The sequence below is a fragment of the Drosophila suzukii genome, chromosome 3, assembly GCF_043229965.1.
Source record: "Drosophila suzukii chromosome 3, CBGP_Dsuzu_IsoJpt1.0, whole genome shotgun sequence".
NCBI lineage: Eukaryota > Metazoa > Arthropoda > Insecta > Diptera > Drosophilidae > Drosophila > Drosophila suzukii.
In genome coordinates, this window is record NC_092082.1 from 47,128,703 (window position 1) to 47,147,606 (window position 18,904).

Below are 18,904 nucleotides of genomic sequence, written 5' to 3' on the forward strand. Positions count from 1 at the left end.
TAAAGGTATGCCATGTCGAAATCCGACTTCATTTGACCAAGTTATGGGCTTTTAAAGATGGAAAGAAGGCCCATTTCAGTACACTTTCGCAAGATTAAAATCAATGACACAGAAACGGTCATATTTTTAACTACCTTTAAAATTTTACATATAAGTGCAGATAACAACATAATCATTCCACAAGCTCATAAAGGTATGCCATATCGAAATCCGACTTCATTTGACCAAGTTATGGGTTTTTAAAGATGGAAAGAAGCCCCATTTCAGTAAACCTTCGCAAAATTAAAATCAATGACATAAAAACGGTCACATTTCTCAGTACCCTTAGAGATCTATATTTTAATGCAGATAACAACGTAATCATTCCAGAAGACCATAAAGGTATGCCATATCGAAATCCGAGACCTTTTGACCAAGTTATGGGCTTTTAAAGATGTAAAGAAGGCACATTTCTGTAAACCTTCGCAAAATTAAAATAAATGACATAAAAACGGTCATATTTTTAGCTACCTTAAAAGTTAAATGTTTAAGTGCGGATAACAGTATAATCATTCCACAAGACCATAAAGGTATGCCGTATCGAAATCCGAGTTCATTTGAACAAGTTATAGGCTTATAAAGATGAAAATCAGGCCCATTTCAGTAAACCTTCGCAAAATTAAAATCAATGACATATGAACGGTCATATTTTATAAAGTTAAAATTAAAATCAATGACATCAAAACGGTCACATTTTTTACTACCTTTAAAGTTATATATTTTAATGTAGATAACAACATAATCATTCCACAAGCCCACAAAGTTGTGCCATATCGAAATCCGAGTCCTCTTGACCAAGTTATGGGCTTTTAAAGATGGAAAGAAGGCCCTTTTCAGTAAACCTTCGCAAAATTAAAATCAATGACATCAAAACGGTCATATTTTTTACTAGCTTTAAAGTTATATATATTAATGCAGATAACAACATAATCATTCCACAAGCCCATAAAGGTATGCCATATCGAGATCCGAGTTCATTTGAGCAAGTTATGGGCTTTTAAAGATGGAGAGAAGGCCCATTTCAGTAAACCTTCGCAAAAATAAAATCAGTGACATAAAGACGGTCATATTTTTTACTACCTTTAAAGTTATATATTTTAATACAGATTAGAACAAAATCATTCCACAAGCCCAAAAAGGTATGCCATATCGTGCGTGCATAAGTGCGGATAACAGAATAATCATTCCACAAGCACATAAAGGTATGCCGTATCGAAATCCGAGTTCATTTGACCAAATTATGGGCTTTTAAAGATGGAAAGAAGGCCCATTTCAGTAAACCTTCGCAAAATTAAAATCAATGAGATAAAATCGGTCATATTTTTTACTACGTTTAAAGTTATACATTTTAATGCAGATAACAACATAATCATTCCACAAGCCCATAAAGGTATGCCATATCGAGATCCGAGTTCATTTGAGCAAGTTATGGGCTTTTAAAGATGGAGAGAAGGCCCATTTCAGTAAACCTTCGCAAAATTAAAATCAATGACATAAAAACGGTCATATTTTTTACTACCTTTAAGGTTATATATTTTAATGCAGATAACAACATAATCGTTCCACAAGACCATAAAGGTGTGCCATATCGAAATCCGAGTTCATTTGACCAAGTTATGGGCTTTTAAAGATGGAAAGAAGGCCCATTTCAGTAAACCTTCGCAAAATTAAAATCAATGACATAAAAACGGTCATATTTTTTAATACCTTTAACGTTATTTATTTTAATGCAGATAACAACATAATCTTTCCACAAGCCCACAAAGGCGTGCCATATCGAAATCCGAGTCCTTTTGACCAATTTATGGTCTTTTAAAGATGGAAAGAAGACCCATTTCAGTAAACCTTCGCAAAATTAAAATCAATGATATAAAAACGGTCATATATTTTTTACTATCTTTAAGGTTATATATTTTAATGCGGATAACAACATAATCATTCCACAAGCCCATAAAGGTATGCCATGTCGAAATCCGACTTCATTTGACCAAGTTATGGGCTTTTAAAGATGGAAAGAAGGCCCATTTCAGTACACTTTCGCAAGATTAAAATCAATGACACAGAAACGGTCATATTTTTAACTACCTTTAAAATTTTACATATAAGTGCAGATAACAACATAATCATTCCACAAGCTCATAAAGGTATGCCATATCGAAATCCGACTTCATTTGACCAAGTTATGGGTTTTTAAAGATGGAAAGAAGCCCCATTTCAGTAAACCTTCGCAAAATTAAAATCAATGACATAAAAACGGTCACATTTCTCAGTACCCTTAGAGATCTATATTTTAATGCAGATAACAACGTAATCATTCCAGAAGACCATAAAGGTATGCCATATCGAAATCCGAGACCTTTTGACCAAGTTATGGGCTTTTAAAGATGTAAAGAAGGCACATTTCTGTAAACCTTCGCAAAATTAAAATAAATGACATAAAAACGGTCATATTTTTAGCTACCTTAAAAGTTAAATGTTTAGGTGCGGATAACAGTATAATCATTCCACAAGACCATAAAGGTATGCCGTATCGAAATCCGAGTTCATTTGAACAAGTTATAGGCTTATAAAGATGAAAATCAGGCCCATTTCAGTAAACCTTCGCAAAATTAAAATCAATGACATATGAACGGTCATATTTTATAAAGTTAAAATTAAAATCAATGACATCAAAACGGTCACATTTTTTACTACCTTTAAAGTTATATATTTTAATGTAGATAACAACATAATCATTCCACAAGCCCACAAAGTTGTGCCATATCGAAATCCGAGTCCTCTTGACCAAGTTATGGGCTTTTAAAGATGGAAAGAAGGCCCTTTTCAGTAAACCTTCGCAAAATTAAAATCAATGACATCAAAACGGTCATATTTTTTACTAGCTTTAAAGTTATATATATTAATGCAGATAACAACATAATCATTCCACAAGCCCATAAAGGTATGCCATATCGAGATCCGAGTTCATTTGAGCAAGTTATGGGCTTTTAAAGATGGAGAGAAGGCCCATTTCAGTAAACCTTCGCAAAAATAAAATCAGTGACATAAAGACGGTCATATTTTTTACTACCTTTAAAGTTATATATTTTAATACAGATTAGAACAAAATCATTCCACAAGCCCAAAAAGGTATGCCATATCGTGCGTGCATAAGTGCGGATAACAGAATAATCATTCCACAAGCACATAAAGGTATGCCGTATCGAAATCCGAGTTCATTTGACCAAATTATGGGCTTTTAAAGATGGAAAGAAGGCCCATTTCAGTAAACCTTCGCAAAATTAAAATCAATGAGATAAAATCGGTCATATTTTTTACTACGTTTAAAGTTATACATTTTAATGCAGATAACAACATAATCATTCCACAAGCCCATAAAGGTATGCCATATCGAGATCCGAGTTCATTTGAGCAAGTTATGGGCTTTTAAAGATGGAGAGAAGGCCCATTTCAGTAAACCTTCGCAAAATTAAAATCAATGACATAAAAACGGTCATATTTTTTACTACCTTTAAGGTTATATATTTTAATGCAGATAACAACATAATCGTTCCACAAGACCATAAAGGTGTGCCATATCGAAATCCGAGTTCATTTGACCAAGTTATGGGCTTTTAAAGATGGAAAGAAGGCCCATTTCAGTAAACCTTCGCAAAATTAAAATCAATGACATAAAAACGGTCATATTTTTTAATACCTTTAACGTTATTTATTTTAATGCAGATAACAACATAATCTTTCCACAAGCCCACAAAGGCGTGCCATATCGAAATCCGAGTCCTTTTGACCAATTTATGGTCTTTTAAAGATGGAAAGAAGACCCATTTCAGTAAACCTTCGCAAAATTAAAATCAATGATATAAAAACGGTCATATATTTTTTACTATCTTTAAGGTTATATATTTTAATGCGGATAACAACATAATCATTCCACAAGCCCATAAAGGTATGCCATGTCGAAATCCGACTTCATTTGACCAAGTTATGGGCTTTTAAAGATGGAAAGAAGGCCCATTTCAGTACACTTTCGCAAGATTAAAATCAATGACACAGAAACGGTCATATTTTTAACTACCTTTAAAATTTTACATATAAGTGCAGATAACAACATAATCATTCCACAAGCTCATAAAGGTATGCCATATCGAAATCCGACTTCATTTGACCAAGTTATGGGTTTTTAAAGATGGAAAGAAGCCCCATTTCAGTAAACCTTCGCAAAATTAAAATCAATGACATAAAAACGGTCACATTTCTCAGTACCCTTAGAGATCTATATTTTAATGCAGATAACAACGTAATCATTCCAGAAGACCATAAAGGTATGCCATATCGAAATCCGAGACCTTTTGACCAAGTTATGGGCTTTTAAAGATGTAAAGAAGGCACATTTCTGTAAACCTTCGCAAAATTAAAATAAATGACATAAAAACGGTCATATTTTTAGCTACCTTAAAAGTTAAATGTTTAGGTGCGGATAACAGTATAATCATTCCACAAGACCATAAAGGTATGCCGTATCGAAATCCGAGTTCATTTGAACAAGTTATAGGCTTATAAAGATGAAAATCAGGCCCATTTCAGTAAACCTTCGCAAAATTAAAATCAATGACATATGAACGGTCATATTTTATAAAGTTAAAATTAAAATCAATGACATCAAAACGGTCACATTTTTTACTACCTTTAAAGTTATATATTTTAATGTAGATAACAACATAATCATTCCACAAGCCCACAAAGTTGTGCCATATCGAAATCCGAGTCCTCTTGACCAAGTTATGGGCTTTTAAAGATGGAAAGAAGGCCCTTTTCAGTAAACCTTCGCAAAATTAAAATCAATGACATCAAAACGGTCATATTTTTTACTAGCTTTAAAGTTATATATATTAATGCAGATAACAACATAATCATTCCACAAGCCCATAAAGGTATGCCATATCGAGATCCGAGTTCATTTGAGCAAGTTATGGGCTTTTAAAGATGGAGAGAAGGCCCATTTCAGTAAACCTTCGCAAAAATAAAATCAGTGACATAAAGACGGTCATATTTTTTACTACCTTTAAAGTTATATATTTTAATACAGATTAGAACAAAATCATTCCACAAGCCCAAAAAGGTATGCCATATCGAAATCCGAGTTCATTTGTCCAAGTTATGGGCTTTTAAAGATAAAAAGAAGGCCCATTTCAGTAAACTTTCGCAAAATTAAAATCAATGACATATAAACGGTCATATTTTTTAATACCTTTAACGTTATATATTTTAATGCAGATAACAACATAATCTTTCCACAAGCCCACAAAGGCGTGCCATATCGAAAACCTTTGCAAAATTAAATCACAAGCCCATCAAGGTATGCCTTATCGAAATCCGAGTTCATTTGACCAAGTTATGGGCTTTTAAAGATGGAAAAAAGGCTAATTTCAGTAAACCTTCGAAAATTAAAATCAATGACATAAAAACGGTCATATTTTTTACTACCTTTAAAGTTAAATGTTTAAGTACGGATAACAGTATAATCATTTAAAGTTATATATTTTAATGCGGATAACAACATAATCATTCCACAAGCCCATAAAGGTATGCCATATCGAAATCCGAGACCTTTTGACCAAGTTATGGGCTTTTAAAGATGTAAAGAAGGCACATTTCTGTAAACCTTCGCAAAAATAAAATCAATAACATAAAAACGGTCATATATTTAGCTACCTTTACATTTAAATGTTTAAGTGCCGATAACAGTAAAATCATTCCACAAGCCCATAAAGGTGTGCCATATCGAAATCCGAGTTCATTTGAACAAGTTATGGGCTTGTAAAAATGGAAAGAAGGCCCATTTCAGTAAACCTTCGCAAAATTAAAATCAATGACATCAAAACGGTCATATTTTTTACTACCTTTAAAGTTATATATATTAATGCAGATAACAACATAATCATTCCACAAGCCCCTAAAGGTGTGCCATATCGAAATCCGAGTTCATTTGACCAAGTTATGGGCTTTTAAAGATGGAAAGAAGGCCCTTCAGTAAACCTTCGCAAAATTAAAATCAATGACATAAAAACGGTCACATTTCTCAGTACCCTTAGAGATCTATATTTTAATGCAGATAACAACGTAATCATTCCAGAAGACCATAAAGGTATGCCATATCGAAATCCGAGACCTTTTGACCAAGTTATGGGCTTTTAAAGATGTAAAGAAGGTCCATTTCTGTAAACCTTCGCAAAATTAAAATAAATGACATAAAAACGGTCATATTTTTAGCTACCTTAAAAGTTAAATGTTTAGGTGCAGATTCCACAAGCCCATAAAGGTAAGCCATATCGAAATCCGAGACCTTTTGACCAAGTTATGGGCTTTTAAAGATGTAAGGAAGGCACATTTCTGTAAACCTTCGCAAAAATAAAATCAATGACATAAAAACGGTCATATATTTAGCTACCTTTAAATTTAAATGTTTAAGTGCCGATAACAGTAAAATCATTCCACAAGCCCATAAAGGTGTGCCATATCGAAATCCGACTTCATTTGTCCAAGTTATGGGCTTTTAAAGATAAAAAGAAGGCCCATTTCAGTAAACTTTCGCAAAATTAAAATCAATGACATAAAAACGGTCATATTTTTTAATACCTTTAACGTTATATATTTTAATGCCGATAACAACATAATCTTTCCACAAGCCCACAAAGGCGTGCCATATCGAAATCCGAGTCCTTTTGACCAAGTTATGGGCTTTTAAAGATGGAAAGAAGGCCCTTTTCAGTAAACCTTTTCAAAATTAAATCACAAGCCCATAAAGGTATGCCTTATCGAAATCCGAGTTCATTTGACCAAGTTATGGGCTTTTAAAGATGGAAAAAAGGCCCATTTCAGTAAACCTTCGAAAATTAAAATCAATGACATAAAAACGGTTATATTTTTTACTACCTTTAAAGTTAAATGTTTAAGTACGGATAACAGTATAATCATTCCACAAGCACATAAAGGTGTGCCCTATCGAAATCTGAGTTCATTTGACCAAGTTATGGGCTTTTAAAGATGGAAAGAAGGCCCATTTCAGTACACTTTCGCAAAATTAAAATCAATGACATCAAAACGGTCACATTTTTTACTACCTTTAAAGTTATATATTTTAATGCAGATAACAACATAATCATTCCACAAGCCCACAAAGGTGTGCCATATCGAAATCCGAGTCCTTTTGACCAAGCTATGGGCTTTTAAAGATGGAAAGAAGGCCCTTTTCAGTTAACCTTTGCAAAATTAAATCACAAGCCCATAAAGGTATGCCTTATCGAAATCCGAGTTCATTTGACCCAGTTATGGGCTTTTAAAGATGGAAAGAAGGCCCAAAATTAAAATCAATGACATAAAAACGGTCAGATTTTTTACTAGCCTTAAAGTTATATATTTTAATGCAGATAACAACATAATCATTCCACAAGCCCATAAAGGTATGCCATATCAAGATCCGAGTTCATTTGAGCAAGTTATGGGCTTTTAAAGATGGAAAGTAAACCTTCGCTAAATTAAAATCAATGACATAAAAACGGTCATATTTTTATATTACCTTTAAAGTTATATATATTAATGCAGATAACAACATTATTATTCCTCAAGCCCCCAAAGGTGTGCCATATCGAAATCCGAGTTCATTTGACCAAGTTATGGGCTTTTAAAGATGGAAAGAAGGCCCTTCAGTAAACCTTCGCAAAATTAAAATCAATGACATAAAAACCTTTAAAGTTATATATTTTAATGCGGATAACAACATAATCATTCCACAAGCCCATAAAGGTATGCCATATCGAAATCCGAGACCTTTTGACCAAGTTATGGGCTTTTAAAGATGTAAAGAAGGCACATTTCTGTAAACCTTCGCAAAAATAAAATCAATGACATAAAAACGGTCATATATTTAGCTACCTTTAAATTTAAATGTTTAAGTGCCGATAACAGTAAAATCATTCCACAAGCCCATAAAGGTGTGCCATATCGAAATCCGAGTTCATTTGAACAAGTTATGGGCTTGTAAAAATGGAAAGAAGGCCCATTTCAGTAAACCTTCGCAAAATTAAAATCAATGACATCAAAACGGTCATATTTTTTACTACCTTTAAAGTTATATATATTAATGCAGATAACAACATAATCATTCCACAAGCCCCTAAAGGTGTGCCATATCGAAATCCGAGTTCATTTGACCAAGTTATGGGCTTTTAAAGATGGAAAGAAGGCCCATTTCAGTAAACTTTCGCAAAATTAAAATCAATGACACAGAAACGGTCATATTTTTAACTACCTTTAAAATTTTACATATAAGTGCAGATAACAACATAATCATTCCACAAGCTCATAAAGGTATGCCATATCGAAATCCGACTTCATTTGACCAAGTTATGGGCTTTTAAAGATGGAAAGAAGCCCCATTTCAGTAAACCTTCGCAAAATTAAAATCAATGACATAGAAACGGTCACATTTCTCAGTACCCTTAGAGATCTATATTTTAATGCAGATAACAACGTAATCATTCCAGAAGACCATAAAGGTATGCCATATCGAAATCCGAGACCTTTTGACCAAGTTATGGGCTTTTAAAGATGTAAAGAAGGTCCATTTCTGTAAACCTACGCAAAATTAAAATAAATGACATAAAAACGGTCATATTTTTAGCTACCTTAAAAGTTAAATGTTTAGGTGCAGATTCCACAAGCCCATAAAGGTAAGCCATATCGAAATCCGAGACCTTTTGACCAAGTTATGGGCTTTTAAAGATGTAAGGAAGGCACATTTCTGTAAACCTTCGCAAAAATAAAATCAATGACATAAAAACGGTCATATATTTAGCTACCTTTAAATTTAAATGTTTAAGTGCCGATAACAGTAAAATCATTCCACAAGCCCATAAAGGTGTGCCATATCGAAATCCGAGTTCATTTGAACAAGTTATGGGCTTGTAAAGATGGAAAGAAGGCCCATTGCAGTAAACCTTCGCAAAACTAAAATCAATGACATCAAAACGGTCATATTTTTTACTACCTTTAAAGTTATATATATTAATGCAGATAACAACATAATCATTCCACAAGCCTCCAAAGGTGTGCCATATCGAAATCCGAGTTCATTTGACCAAGTTATGGGCTTTTAAAGATGGAAAGAAGGCCCATTTCAGTAAACCTTCGCAAAATTAAAATAAATTACATAAAATCGGTCATATTTTTTACTACCTTTAAAGTTATATATTTTAATGCAGATTAGAACAAAATCATTCCACAAGCCCAAAAAGGTATGCCATATCGAAATCCGAGTCCTTTTGACCAATTTATGGGCTTTTAAAGATGGAAAGAAGACCCATTTCAGTAAACGTTCGCAAAATTAAAATCAATGACAAAAAACGGTCATATTTTTTACTACCTTTAAGGTTATATAATTTAATGCAGATAAAAAGATAATCATTCCACAAGCCCATAAAGGTATGCCATATCGAGATCCGAGTTCATTTGAGCAAGTTATGGGCTTTTAAAGATGGAGAGAAGGCCCGTTTCAGTTAACCTTCGAAAAAATAAAATCAGTGACATAAACACGGTCATATTTTTTACTACCTTTAAAGTTATACATTTTAATGCAGATTAGAAAAAAAACAATCCACAAGCCCAAAAAGGTATGCCATATCGAAATCCGAGTTCATTTGACCAAGTTATGGGCATTTAAAGATGGAAAGAAGCCATATTTCAGTAATCGTTCGCAAAATTAAAATCAATGACATAAAAACGGTCAGATTTTTTACTACCTTTAAAGTTATATATTTTAATGTAAATAACAACATAATCATTCCACAAGCCCATAAAGGTATGCCATATCGAGATCCGAGTTCATTTGACCAAGTTATGGGCTTTTAAAGATGGAAAGAAGACCCATTTCAGTAAACGTTCGCAAAATTAAAATCAAAGACATAAAAACGGTCATATTTTTTAATACCTTTCACGTTATATATTTTAATGCCGATACCAACATAATCATTCCACAAGCCCATAAAGGTATGCCATATCGAGATCCGAGTTCATTTGAGCAAGTAATGGGCTTTTAAAGATGGAGAGAAGGCCCATTTCAGTAAACCTTTGCAAAAATAATATCAGTGACATAAAAACGGTCATATTTTTTACTACCTTTAAAGTTATATATTTTAATACAGATTAGAACAAAATCATTCCACGAGCCCAAAAAGGTATGCCATATCGAAATCCGAGTTCATTTGTCCAAGTTATGGGCTTTTAAAGATAAAAAGAAGGCCCATTTCAGTAAACTTTCGCAAAATTAAAATCAATGACATAAAAACGGTCATATTTTTTAATACCTTTAACGTTATATATTTTAATGCAGATAACAACATAATCTTTCCACAAGCCCACAAAGGCGTGCCATATCGAAATCCGAGTCCTTTTGACCAAGTTATGGGCTTTTAAAGATGGAAAGAAGGCCCTTTTCAGTAAACCTTTTCAAAATTAAATCACAAGCCCATAAAGGTATGCCTTATCGAAATCCGAGTTCATTTGACCAAGTTATGGGCTTTTAAAGATGGAAAAAAGGCCCATTTCAGTAAACCTTCGAAAATTAAAATCAATGACATAAAAACGGTCATATTTTTTACTACCTTTAAAGTTAAATGTTTAAGTACGGATAACAGTATAATCATTCCACAAGCACATAAAGGTGTGCCCTATCGAAATCCGAGTTCATTTGACCAAGTTATGGGCTTTTAAAGATGGAAAGAAGGCCCATTTCAGTATACTTTCGCAAAATTAAAATCAATGACATCAAAACGGTCACATTTTTTACTACCTTTAAAGTTATATATTTTAATGCAGATAACAACATAATCATTCCACAAGCCCACAAAGGTGTGCCATATCGAAATCCGAGTCCTTTTGACCAAGCTATGGGCTTTTAAAGATGGAAAGAAGGCCCTTTTCAGTTAACCTTTGCAAAATTAAATCACAAGCCCATAAAGGTATGCCTTATCGAAATCCGAGTTCATTTGACCAAGTTATAGGCTTTTAAAGATGGAAAGAAGGCCCATTTCAGTAAACCTTCGAAAATTAAAATCAATGACATAAAAACGGCCATATTTTTTACTACCTTTAAAGTTAAATGTTTAAGTACGGATAACAGTATAATCATTCCACAAGTACATAAAGGTATGCCCTATCGAAATCCGAGTTCATTTGACCAAGTTATGGGCTTTTAAAGATGGAAAGAAGGCCCATTTCAGTAAACTTTTGCAAAATTAAAATCAATGACATAAAAACGGTCATATTTTTTACTACCTTTAACGTTATATATTTTAATGCAGATAACAACATAATCATTCCACAAGACCATAAAGGTATGCCATAACGAAATCCGAGTTCATTTGACCAAGTTATGGGCTTTTAAAGATAGAAAGAAGGCCCATTTCTGTAAGCCTTCGCAAAATTAAAATCAATTAGTAAACCTTCGCAAAATGAAAATCAATGACATAAAACGGTCATATTTTTTACTACCTTTAAAGTTATATATTTTAATGCAGATAACAACATAATCATTCCACAAGCCCACAAAGGTGTGCCATATCGAAATCCGAGTCCTTTTGACCAAGCTATGGGCTTTTAAAGATGGAAAGAAGGCCCTTTTCAGTTAACCTTTGCAAAATTAAATCACAAGCCCACAAAGGTGTGCCATATCGAAATCCGAGATCATTTGACCAAGTTATGGGCTTTTAAAGATGGAAAGAAGGCCCATTTCAGTAAACCTTCGAAAATTAAAATCAATGACATAAAAACGGTCATATTTTTAACTACCTTTAAAGTTAAATGTTTAGGTGCGGATAACAGTATAATCATTCCACAAGGACATAAAGGTATGACCGAAATCCGAGTTCATTTGACCAAGTTATGGGCATTTAAAGATGGAAAGAAGCCATATTTCAGTAATCGTTCGCAAAATTAAAATCAATGACATAAAAACGGTCAGATTTTTTACTACCTTTAAAGTTATATATTTTAATGCAAATAACAACATAATCATTCCACAAGCCCATAAAGGTATGCCATATCGAGATCCGAGTTCATTTGACCAAGTTATGGGCTTTTAAAGATGGAAAGAAGACCCATTTCAGTAAACGTTCGCAAAATTAAAATCAAAGACATAAAAACGGTCATATTTTTTAATACCTTTCACGTTATATATTTTAATGCCGATACCAACATAATCATTCCACAAGCCCATAAAGGTATGCCATATCGAGATCCGAGTTCATTTGAGCAAGTAATGGGCTTTTAAAGATGGAGAGAAGGCCCATTTCAGTAAACCTTCGCAAAAATAAAATCAGTGACATAAAAACGGTCATATTTTTTACTACCTTTAAAGTTATATATTTTAATACAGATTAGAACAAAATCATTCCACGAGCCCAAAAAGGTATGCCATATCGAAATCCGAGTTCATTTGTCCAAGTTATGGGCTTTTAAAGATAAAAAGAAGGCCCATTTCAGTAAACTTTCGCAAAATTAAAATCAATGACATAAAAACGGTCATATTTTTTAATACCTTTAACGTTATATATTTTAATGCAGATAACAACATAATCTTTCCACAAGCCCACAAAGGCGTGCCATATCGAAATCCGAGTCCTTTTGACCAAGCTGGTTAGAAATATAAACGATTTGTGTGGACTGTATGTAATTTTTATTCTTGACGGTTTCGAAGCCTATTTGATACTGATATGAATTTCACAAAAAGACGCTGTCGTAGCAGCGTTGCCAGAATCGAAAAATGGTATATATATCTGTATATCGATATTATAGTACATAGGATAGAGATGGCATTATGCGCCTAATAATGAGAGATTAGTAAAGACTGCAACCGTTCAGGAACATCCCGGCCCGCCCTGAAACACAGTTTCTGAACTGGGCAAAACGGCAATCTTCGTGATTGGCCTGGTCATCTCTCCTGTTGATGTCTTCAGCTTGACTGCTCGAACGAGGTTGTCCTTCCCTGGATAGGTTTCCATAACCCGTGCGATGTGCCAAGATGCTGGTGGCGTATTGGACTCCTTAACGAGAACTACATCACCGATCGAGAGGTTGGGTGTTGAAGTGGTCCATTTCGGACGTTGTTGCAGAGTAGTCAGATACTCCTGATGCCATTGTTTCCAGAATCCTTGAAGCATAGCCTGGATGCTTTGCCAATATCCTAATCGACCCACAGGGATGTGGCTTAAGTCAGGATCTGGCACTGTTGTTAACGGTCGCCCAATTAAGAAGTGGGCGGGTGATAAGTAGTTGTCTTCGGTATCAGATGTGTAGCATAAGGGGCGTGAATTTATCACTGCGCTGATTTGAGCAAGCAAGGTGCGCATTTGTTCGAAGGTGAGCGTTGAGTTGCCGGTGACTCGGCGCAGATGCAGTTTGACGCAGCGAACTGCCGACTCCCATTTCCCTCCCCAATGAGGAGCTCTGGGGGGAATGAGTACCCACTGAATTCCGTCATCTGCCAGAGTGGATGTGACGATGTCCTTATGTCGTTGTGATGCAAGCAATTCTTGCATTTCGTTGAGGGATCGCTTGGCTCCAACAAAGTTTGTTCCGTTATCGCTGTAGATTTTGCTACACTTGCCACGTAGGGATATGAAGCGGCGCAAGGCAGCCAAGAAGGTTTCTGTTGTCAGGTCTGTGACAAGTTCCAGGTGTATGGCCGAGGTGACCATGCAGACGAACAGGCAAATGTAGCCCTTGCTGATACGTGGCTTCCGAACTTTGGCATCCTTCAGAAAGATTGGACCTGCATAGTCGCAACCAGTATTGACAAATGGAAGGGCTTGAGTGACACGCACGCTGGGTAAATCAGCCATTTGTTGTTGGGCGGTGTGGTGGCGTTGACGAAAGCAGCATAAGCAGTCGTGTGTTATTCTGCGAATGAGATTACGTGCTCCAAGTATCCAGAATCTCTGCCGAACGATTACGAACAGGGAAGAAACGCCAGGGTGAAGATTTACTCGGTGCTCGTGTTCCAGGATCAGCTTCGAGATTCGGTGCGTTTTTGGTAGCAAAACTGGGTGTTTTGCCTCTCGTGACAACTGCGATTGGTGCAGTCTTCCGCCTACCCTCAGCAAATCGTTTTCGTCTATCATTGGTGCAAGTTTGACCAGTTGCGATCGGTTCCTTAGGGGTTTCTTGGCAAGGAGCAATAGGTAGTCCTCGTGAAAACAGCGTTGCGCGTGTTTTATACAAATGATCCTTGCTGCTTTAATCTCTTCAAATGTAAGAGCTCTTGAGGCCCTATCGCTGGACGGGTTTTGTGTGCGTTGAATGAATCGCTTCACATAGGCGACAATGTGAACGAGCTTAAGCCAAGAAGAAACTCGTGCGATCAGCTTATCGAGTGGATGAACCTGAGTTGCAACAGCCACTGTAGCCAAACAGTTGGACTTGACTTCTCCTTGAATGCGTTTGTCTGAAAGAGATAAACCAAAACGTGAATCGTTCAACTTTACCAGGTATTGATCCTGGTCCCGTAGCCACAAAGGTCCATTCCACCACAAATGGAAGTCGATGAGGTCAGCAGCCATCAGACCTTTTGGAAGCGCAGTCAGCTGGGTTTGATTTGGAGTCTACGTGCCGCCAGGCCTTCCGAGGAATAGTGTCAAGGATTTCCGAGGTTCTGTTTCCAACAAAAGTCTTTAGTTGGGCTGGTGCATAAGATAACCAGGACAGCACTATTGATGAGTCGGACCAGGCAAAAACAGTTATGTTCTTGTGGCGTAATCCAGAAGAGATCGACCGAATGAGTTGGCTTAGAAGAAGTGCTGCGCAAAGCTCCAGGCGTGGCAAGGATTGTTGTTTCAGTGGCGCCACCCTTGTCTTCGCAGCCACAAGGGACACCGAGATGGATCCGTCGTCATTTGTAACTCTGCTGTACACCACAGCAGCATACGCCTTGGTTGAGGCATCCGAAAATCCGTGGAGCTCGATATTGTCTGCGTCGTTGGCAACGAAGCGTGGTAGTTGGAATTTTTGTAGAGTGTCTAGATCTTCTCTACACTTCAGCCAGTTGTCCGCTAGTTTAGTTGGGAGCGGGTCATCCCAATCCAAGTTTAAGAGCCAGAGTTTTTGGAAGATAATCTTAAACTGTATTACAATGGGTGCCAAGAGTCCGAGAGGATCAAATATCCTGGAAACGTCAGACAAGACTTGTCTCTTTGTGCAGTCAGGATTTGCCGCTAGACCAATGTTGTACGTTAGAATGTCTTTTCCAGGATCCCAGTATAGTCCGAGAACCTTTTCATCCTTTTCTATGAATGAGGTATTGGATACCCATTTCCCGAGTTCAAGATTTGCGCACGACATCAGCTGAATCAACTCGTCTCGGTTTCGACGTAGTTCATCCTCATTGTTTGACCCGGTAAGAACATCATCTACATAAAAATCCTCCAGTAGGATTTTTGAACCATTCGGGTATTCGTCTTGATGATCCACGGCGAGTTGTTCCAGCACTCGTACAGCCAGGAATGGTGCACATGACGTTCCGTAGGTTACAGTGCACAATTGGAAGTGCTTGATCGGATCGGATGGATCCTCTCTCCAAACGATCTTCTGATAGTTTCTGTGCTTTTCGTTTACCCATATTTGGCGGAACATTTTTACGATGTCCGCTGAGAATGCGAACTTGTACATTCGAAAGCGTAGGCACACAGCAAATAGATCGCGCTGGATACTGGGCCCTGTGAAAAGAGTGTCATTTAAGGCCTTACCATTGGCGTCGCGAAAGGATCCATCAAAGACCACTCGCAGTTTTCGGCCTAGCACTGGGTGGTGGGGAAGAAAGAAGTGATTCCCAGTAGCGATTTCCTCTGGCGGCACCTCACGCATGTGTCCCAGATTGATATACTCCCGCATAAAGTATACGTACTGTGTCCGCAGTTGCTCGTTTTGTTGTAGTCGTCGTTCCACCGATTTGAAACGTCTGAGAGCTCCATGTAGAGTTTCTCCGAATTCAGGACTTTCCGTGTTGAATGGAAGTTCCACGATATACTTCCCGTTTTCATCGCGACTGTGGGTGGCGAGAAAGTGCTTCTCGACCTGGTCGTCTTCCGGTTCCAATTTTGTGTTGTTTTGAACGTTCTCCAGTTCCCAAAACTTCTGAAGCGTGCTGTCGATATCCATTGCTGTGGTTAGTGCAATAGCGTTGCTTGCGTTCGATGTGATGAGTGAAGTGATTACCCATCCGAATACCGAGGAAATAGCGATAAGATTACCCTTGTTGTCGTACATCTTTAGTCCTGTGAACACTGACCATACGTGTTCGCTTCCCAATAGTATATCTACTGGTGTGTTTGCGTTGAAATGTGTATCCGCCAGCTGCAGATCCTTAAATACCTCGAGTGTCGATGCGTCGATATGTTGGCGCTCCAGAGATGAGGTGATTCTGCCTAGCACGTGGGCATAGACAACCAAACGATCATCAGATATGCGAGACTTGATTTGCAGCGTGCTGCATCCCCTTGTAGTGTCTGCTTTTACGGAAGAGATTCCCGTAACCAAAATGCGTGATGCCGACCGTGTCAATCCGAGAGCTTGGATGCAACGCTCAGATACATAAGATAGCTCTGATCCTGTGTCCAATAGAAGGCGACATGTTACGTGGTCACCTTTTGCGTTTTTAACATACACCATTGCAGTTGGTAATATGCTTCGTTTGAATTCCGTTAGATGTGTAGATTTTGCAGTGCCTTGTGCACATACAACCTTTTGGGTGCCCGCTCCTTGGGCCACATGACTGAGTGTCACTGAGTTTGTGTTAGACGCGCTTAAGTTTTGCTCGTCTCCCTCCGCTATCTGGGCAAGATTCCCACTAGCCTGTGGATTCGGTTGGACGTGAAGAAGGGAGTGATGATTTCCTTTGCATTGCCTGCACTTGTAAGTTGACTTGCACCTGTTGACCCCATGACCAGGTCGCAAGCAGTTGTAGCATAGTGATTTCTCCTTCACAAATGATCGCCTCTGCAGTCCAGACATATCCAGAAACTGCTGACAGCCATATAGAGTGTGTTCTGTAGAACTGCATTTGGTGCAGCCACTACTTTCAACCGCAACCATCGATTGTGTGATCCGTTTTGGCTTTTCAGGATGTGTTGTTGTCTTGCTTCCAGTCGCAAGCTCCCTTTTGCTCAGCTCCAGTTCCTCGCAGCGAGAATCGAGAAACTTGAAGAATTCCTCTAGAGTGGGCGAATCGGTCTCCATGCTGCGCTCAATCCACCTGCGCCGTGTGTCAGCGTCAAGTTTCTCTAGGGCTAGATATATGATCCAACAGTCGCGTCCCGTCTGATTCGCCGCATCCAATCCACGAACAATTTCGTTTGCTCCGTCCGAAACCTTCCGTAGAACTGTTGCATCGATCTTTGTAGTTGTTGGCAGGCTCATAAACTGTTCCAAAAACGAGTTTACAATGTGCCGTGGACGATTGTATCTTTCCTTAAGACGTTCCCATGCAGTGTTGTAAGCCGTGTCCGTAATTGCCAAGTGTCGAACCAAGTTGGCAGCCTCATCAACGAGTAGTGTTTTTAAGTAATGGAACTTCTGGGTGTTGGACAAATGCTGTTTGTTATGAATTGTGCTTTCATATATGTCTTGAAAGGATGGCCACTCTGTGTAGTTGCCCGAGAACCGTTTGATTTGAATTTTAGGCAATTCGCTCAGATTTGAATTCGCCGTGAGTACCGAGTTCCGAGAATTCGCTAATGTTACGTCACCACCATCATGATCAGGCGTGTTCGGTGTGTTCTGACTTACAGCAAGTCGCTCGAATAGTTGTTGGTTTTGTTGCAGCAAGTTCAAGATTGCATCGTTGTGTGAGTGTAGCCCGTTGCTGCCACTCGCACCGCTTGTAGATGTCCCCGGTTGTAGATCATTACTCCTTTCCTTGAGAATAGCGCTTGCCCTTAGGTATTTTGCTTCGTAGACCGCATTGTCGATCTCCGGATCGACATAGCCTTCCACTTCCTCGTGAAGCGCAATGCAATCGCTAAACTGGTTGAACTCCTTCCAAACTTCGTTGAGAAGATCTATCCGTGTGGTGATCTCTGTGTGTGTAGCAATCTCCGTGTGTTCAGCCCATGCCAAGACACGTGTGATATTGGCCTTGAGTCTGGCACGGCTTTTCACTAATGATTTTAATTGTTCCATAGCAAACAATTACCAATTGAGAATCAAAGCACTTCAAAACTGTCCAAGAATCCGGAACGATGGACCAGCAATATGGTTAGAAATATAAACGATTTGTGTGGACTGTATGTAATTTTTATTCTTGACGGTTTCGAAGCCTATTTGATACTGATATGAATTTCACAAAAAGACGCTGTCGTAGCAGCGTTGCCAGAATCGAAAAATGGTATATATATCTGTATATCGATATTATAGTACATAGGATAGAGATGGCATTATGCGCCTAATAATGAGAGATTAGTAAAGACTGCAACCGTTCAGGAACACAAGCTATGGGCTTTTAAAGATGGAAAGAAGGCCCTTTTCAGTAAACCTTTTCAAAATTAAATCACAAGCCCATAAAGGTATGCCTTATCGAAATCCGAGTTCATTTGACCAAGTTATGGGCTTTTAAAGATGGAAAAAAGGCCCATTTCAGTAAACCTTCGAAAATTAAAATCAATGACATAAAAACGGTCATATTTTTTACTACCTTTAAAGTTAAATGTTTAAGTACGGATAACAGTATAATCATTCCACAAGCACATAAAGGTGTGCCCTATCGAAATCCGAGTTCATTTGACCAAGTTATGGGATTTTAAAGATGGAAAGAAGGCCCATT

At 37.4% G+C, this 18,904-nt stretch overlaps 2 protein-coding genes across 2 annotated transcripts in view; both read right to left on the bottom strand.

The window, feature by feature from the left end:
- Positions 1-12,950: 12,950 nt before the first annotated feature.
- Positions 12,951-14,651, bottom strand: LOC139352804 (uncharacterized). The gene has a single exon (XM_070995437.1). The coding sequence runs from the start codon at positions 14,649-14,651 to the stop codon at positions 12,951-12,953; it is 1,701 nt and encodes a 566-aa protein (XP_070851538.1).
- Positions 14,652-14,693: 42 nt separating this feature from the next.
- The window catches only part of LOC139352805 (uncharacterized), a 79,837-nt gene continuing 75,626 nt past the window's right edge, over positions 14,694-18,904 (bottom strand). Inside the window, exons 2-3 of the mRNA XM_070995438.1 lie at positions 14,789-18,242; positions 14,694-14,709 (exon numbers count right to left, since the gene is read on the bottom strand). Coding sequence (XP_070851539.1) covers positions 14,694-14,709; positions 14,789-18,242 — 3,470 coding nt within the window. The remainder of the gene's footprint in view (positions 14,710-14,788; positions 18,243-18,904) is intronic.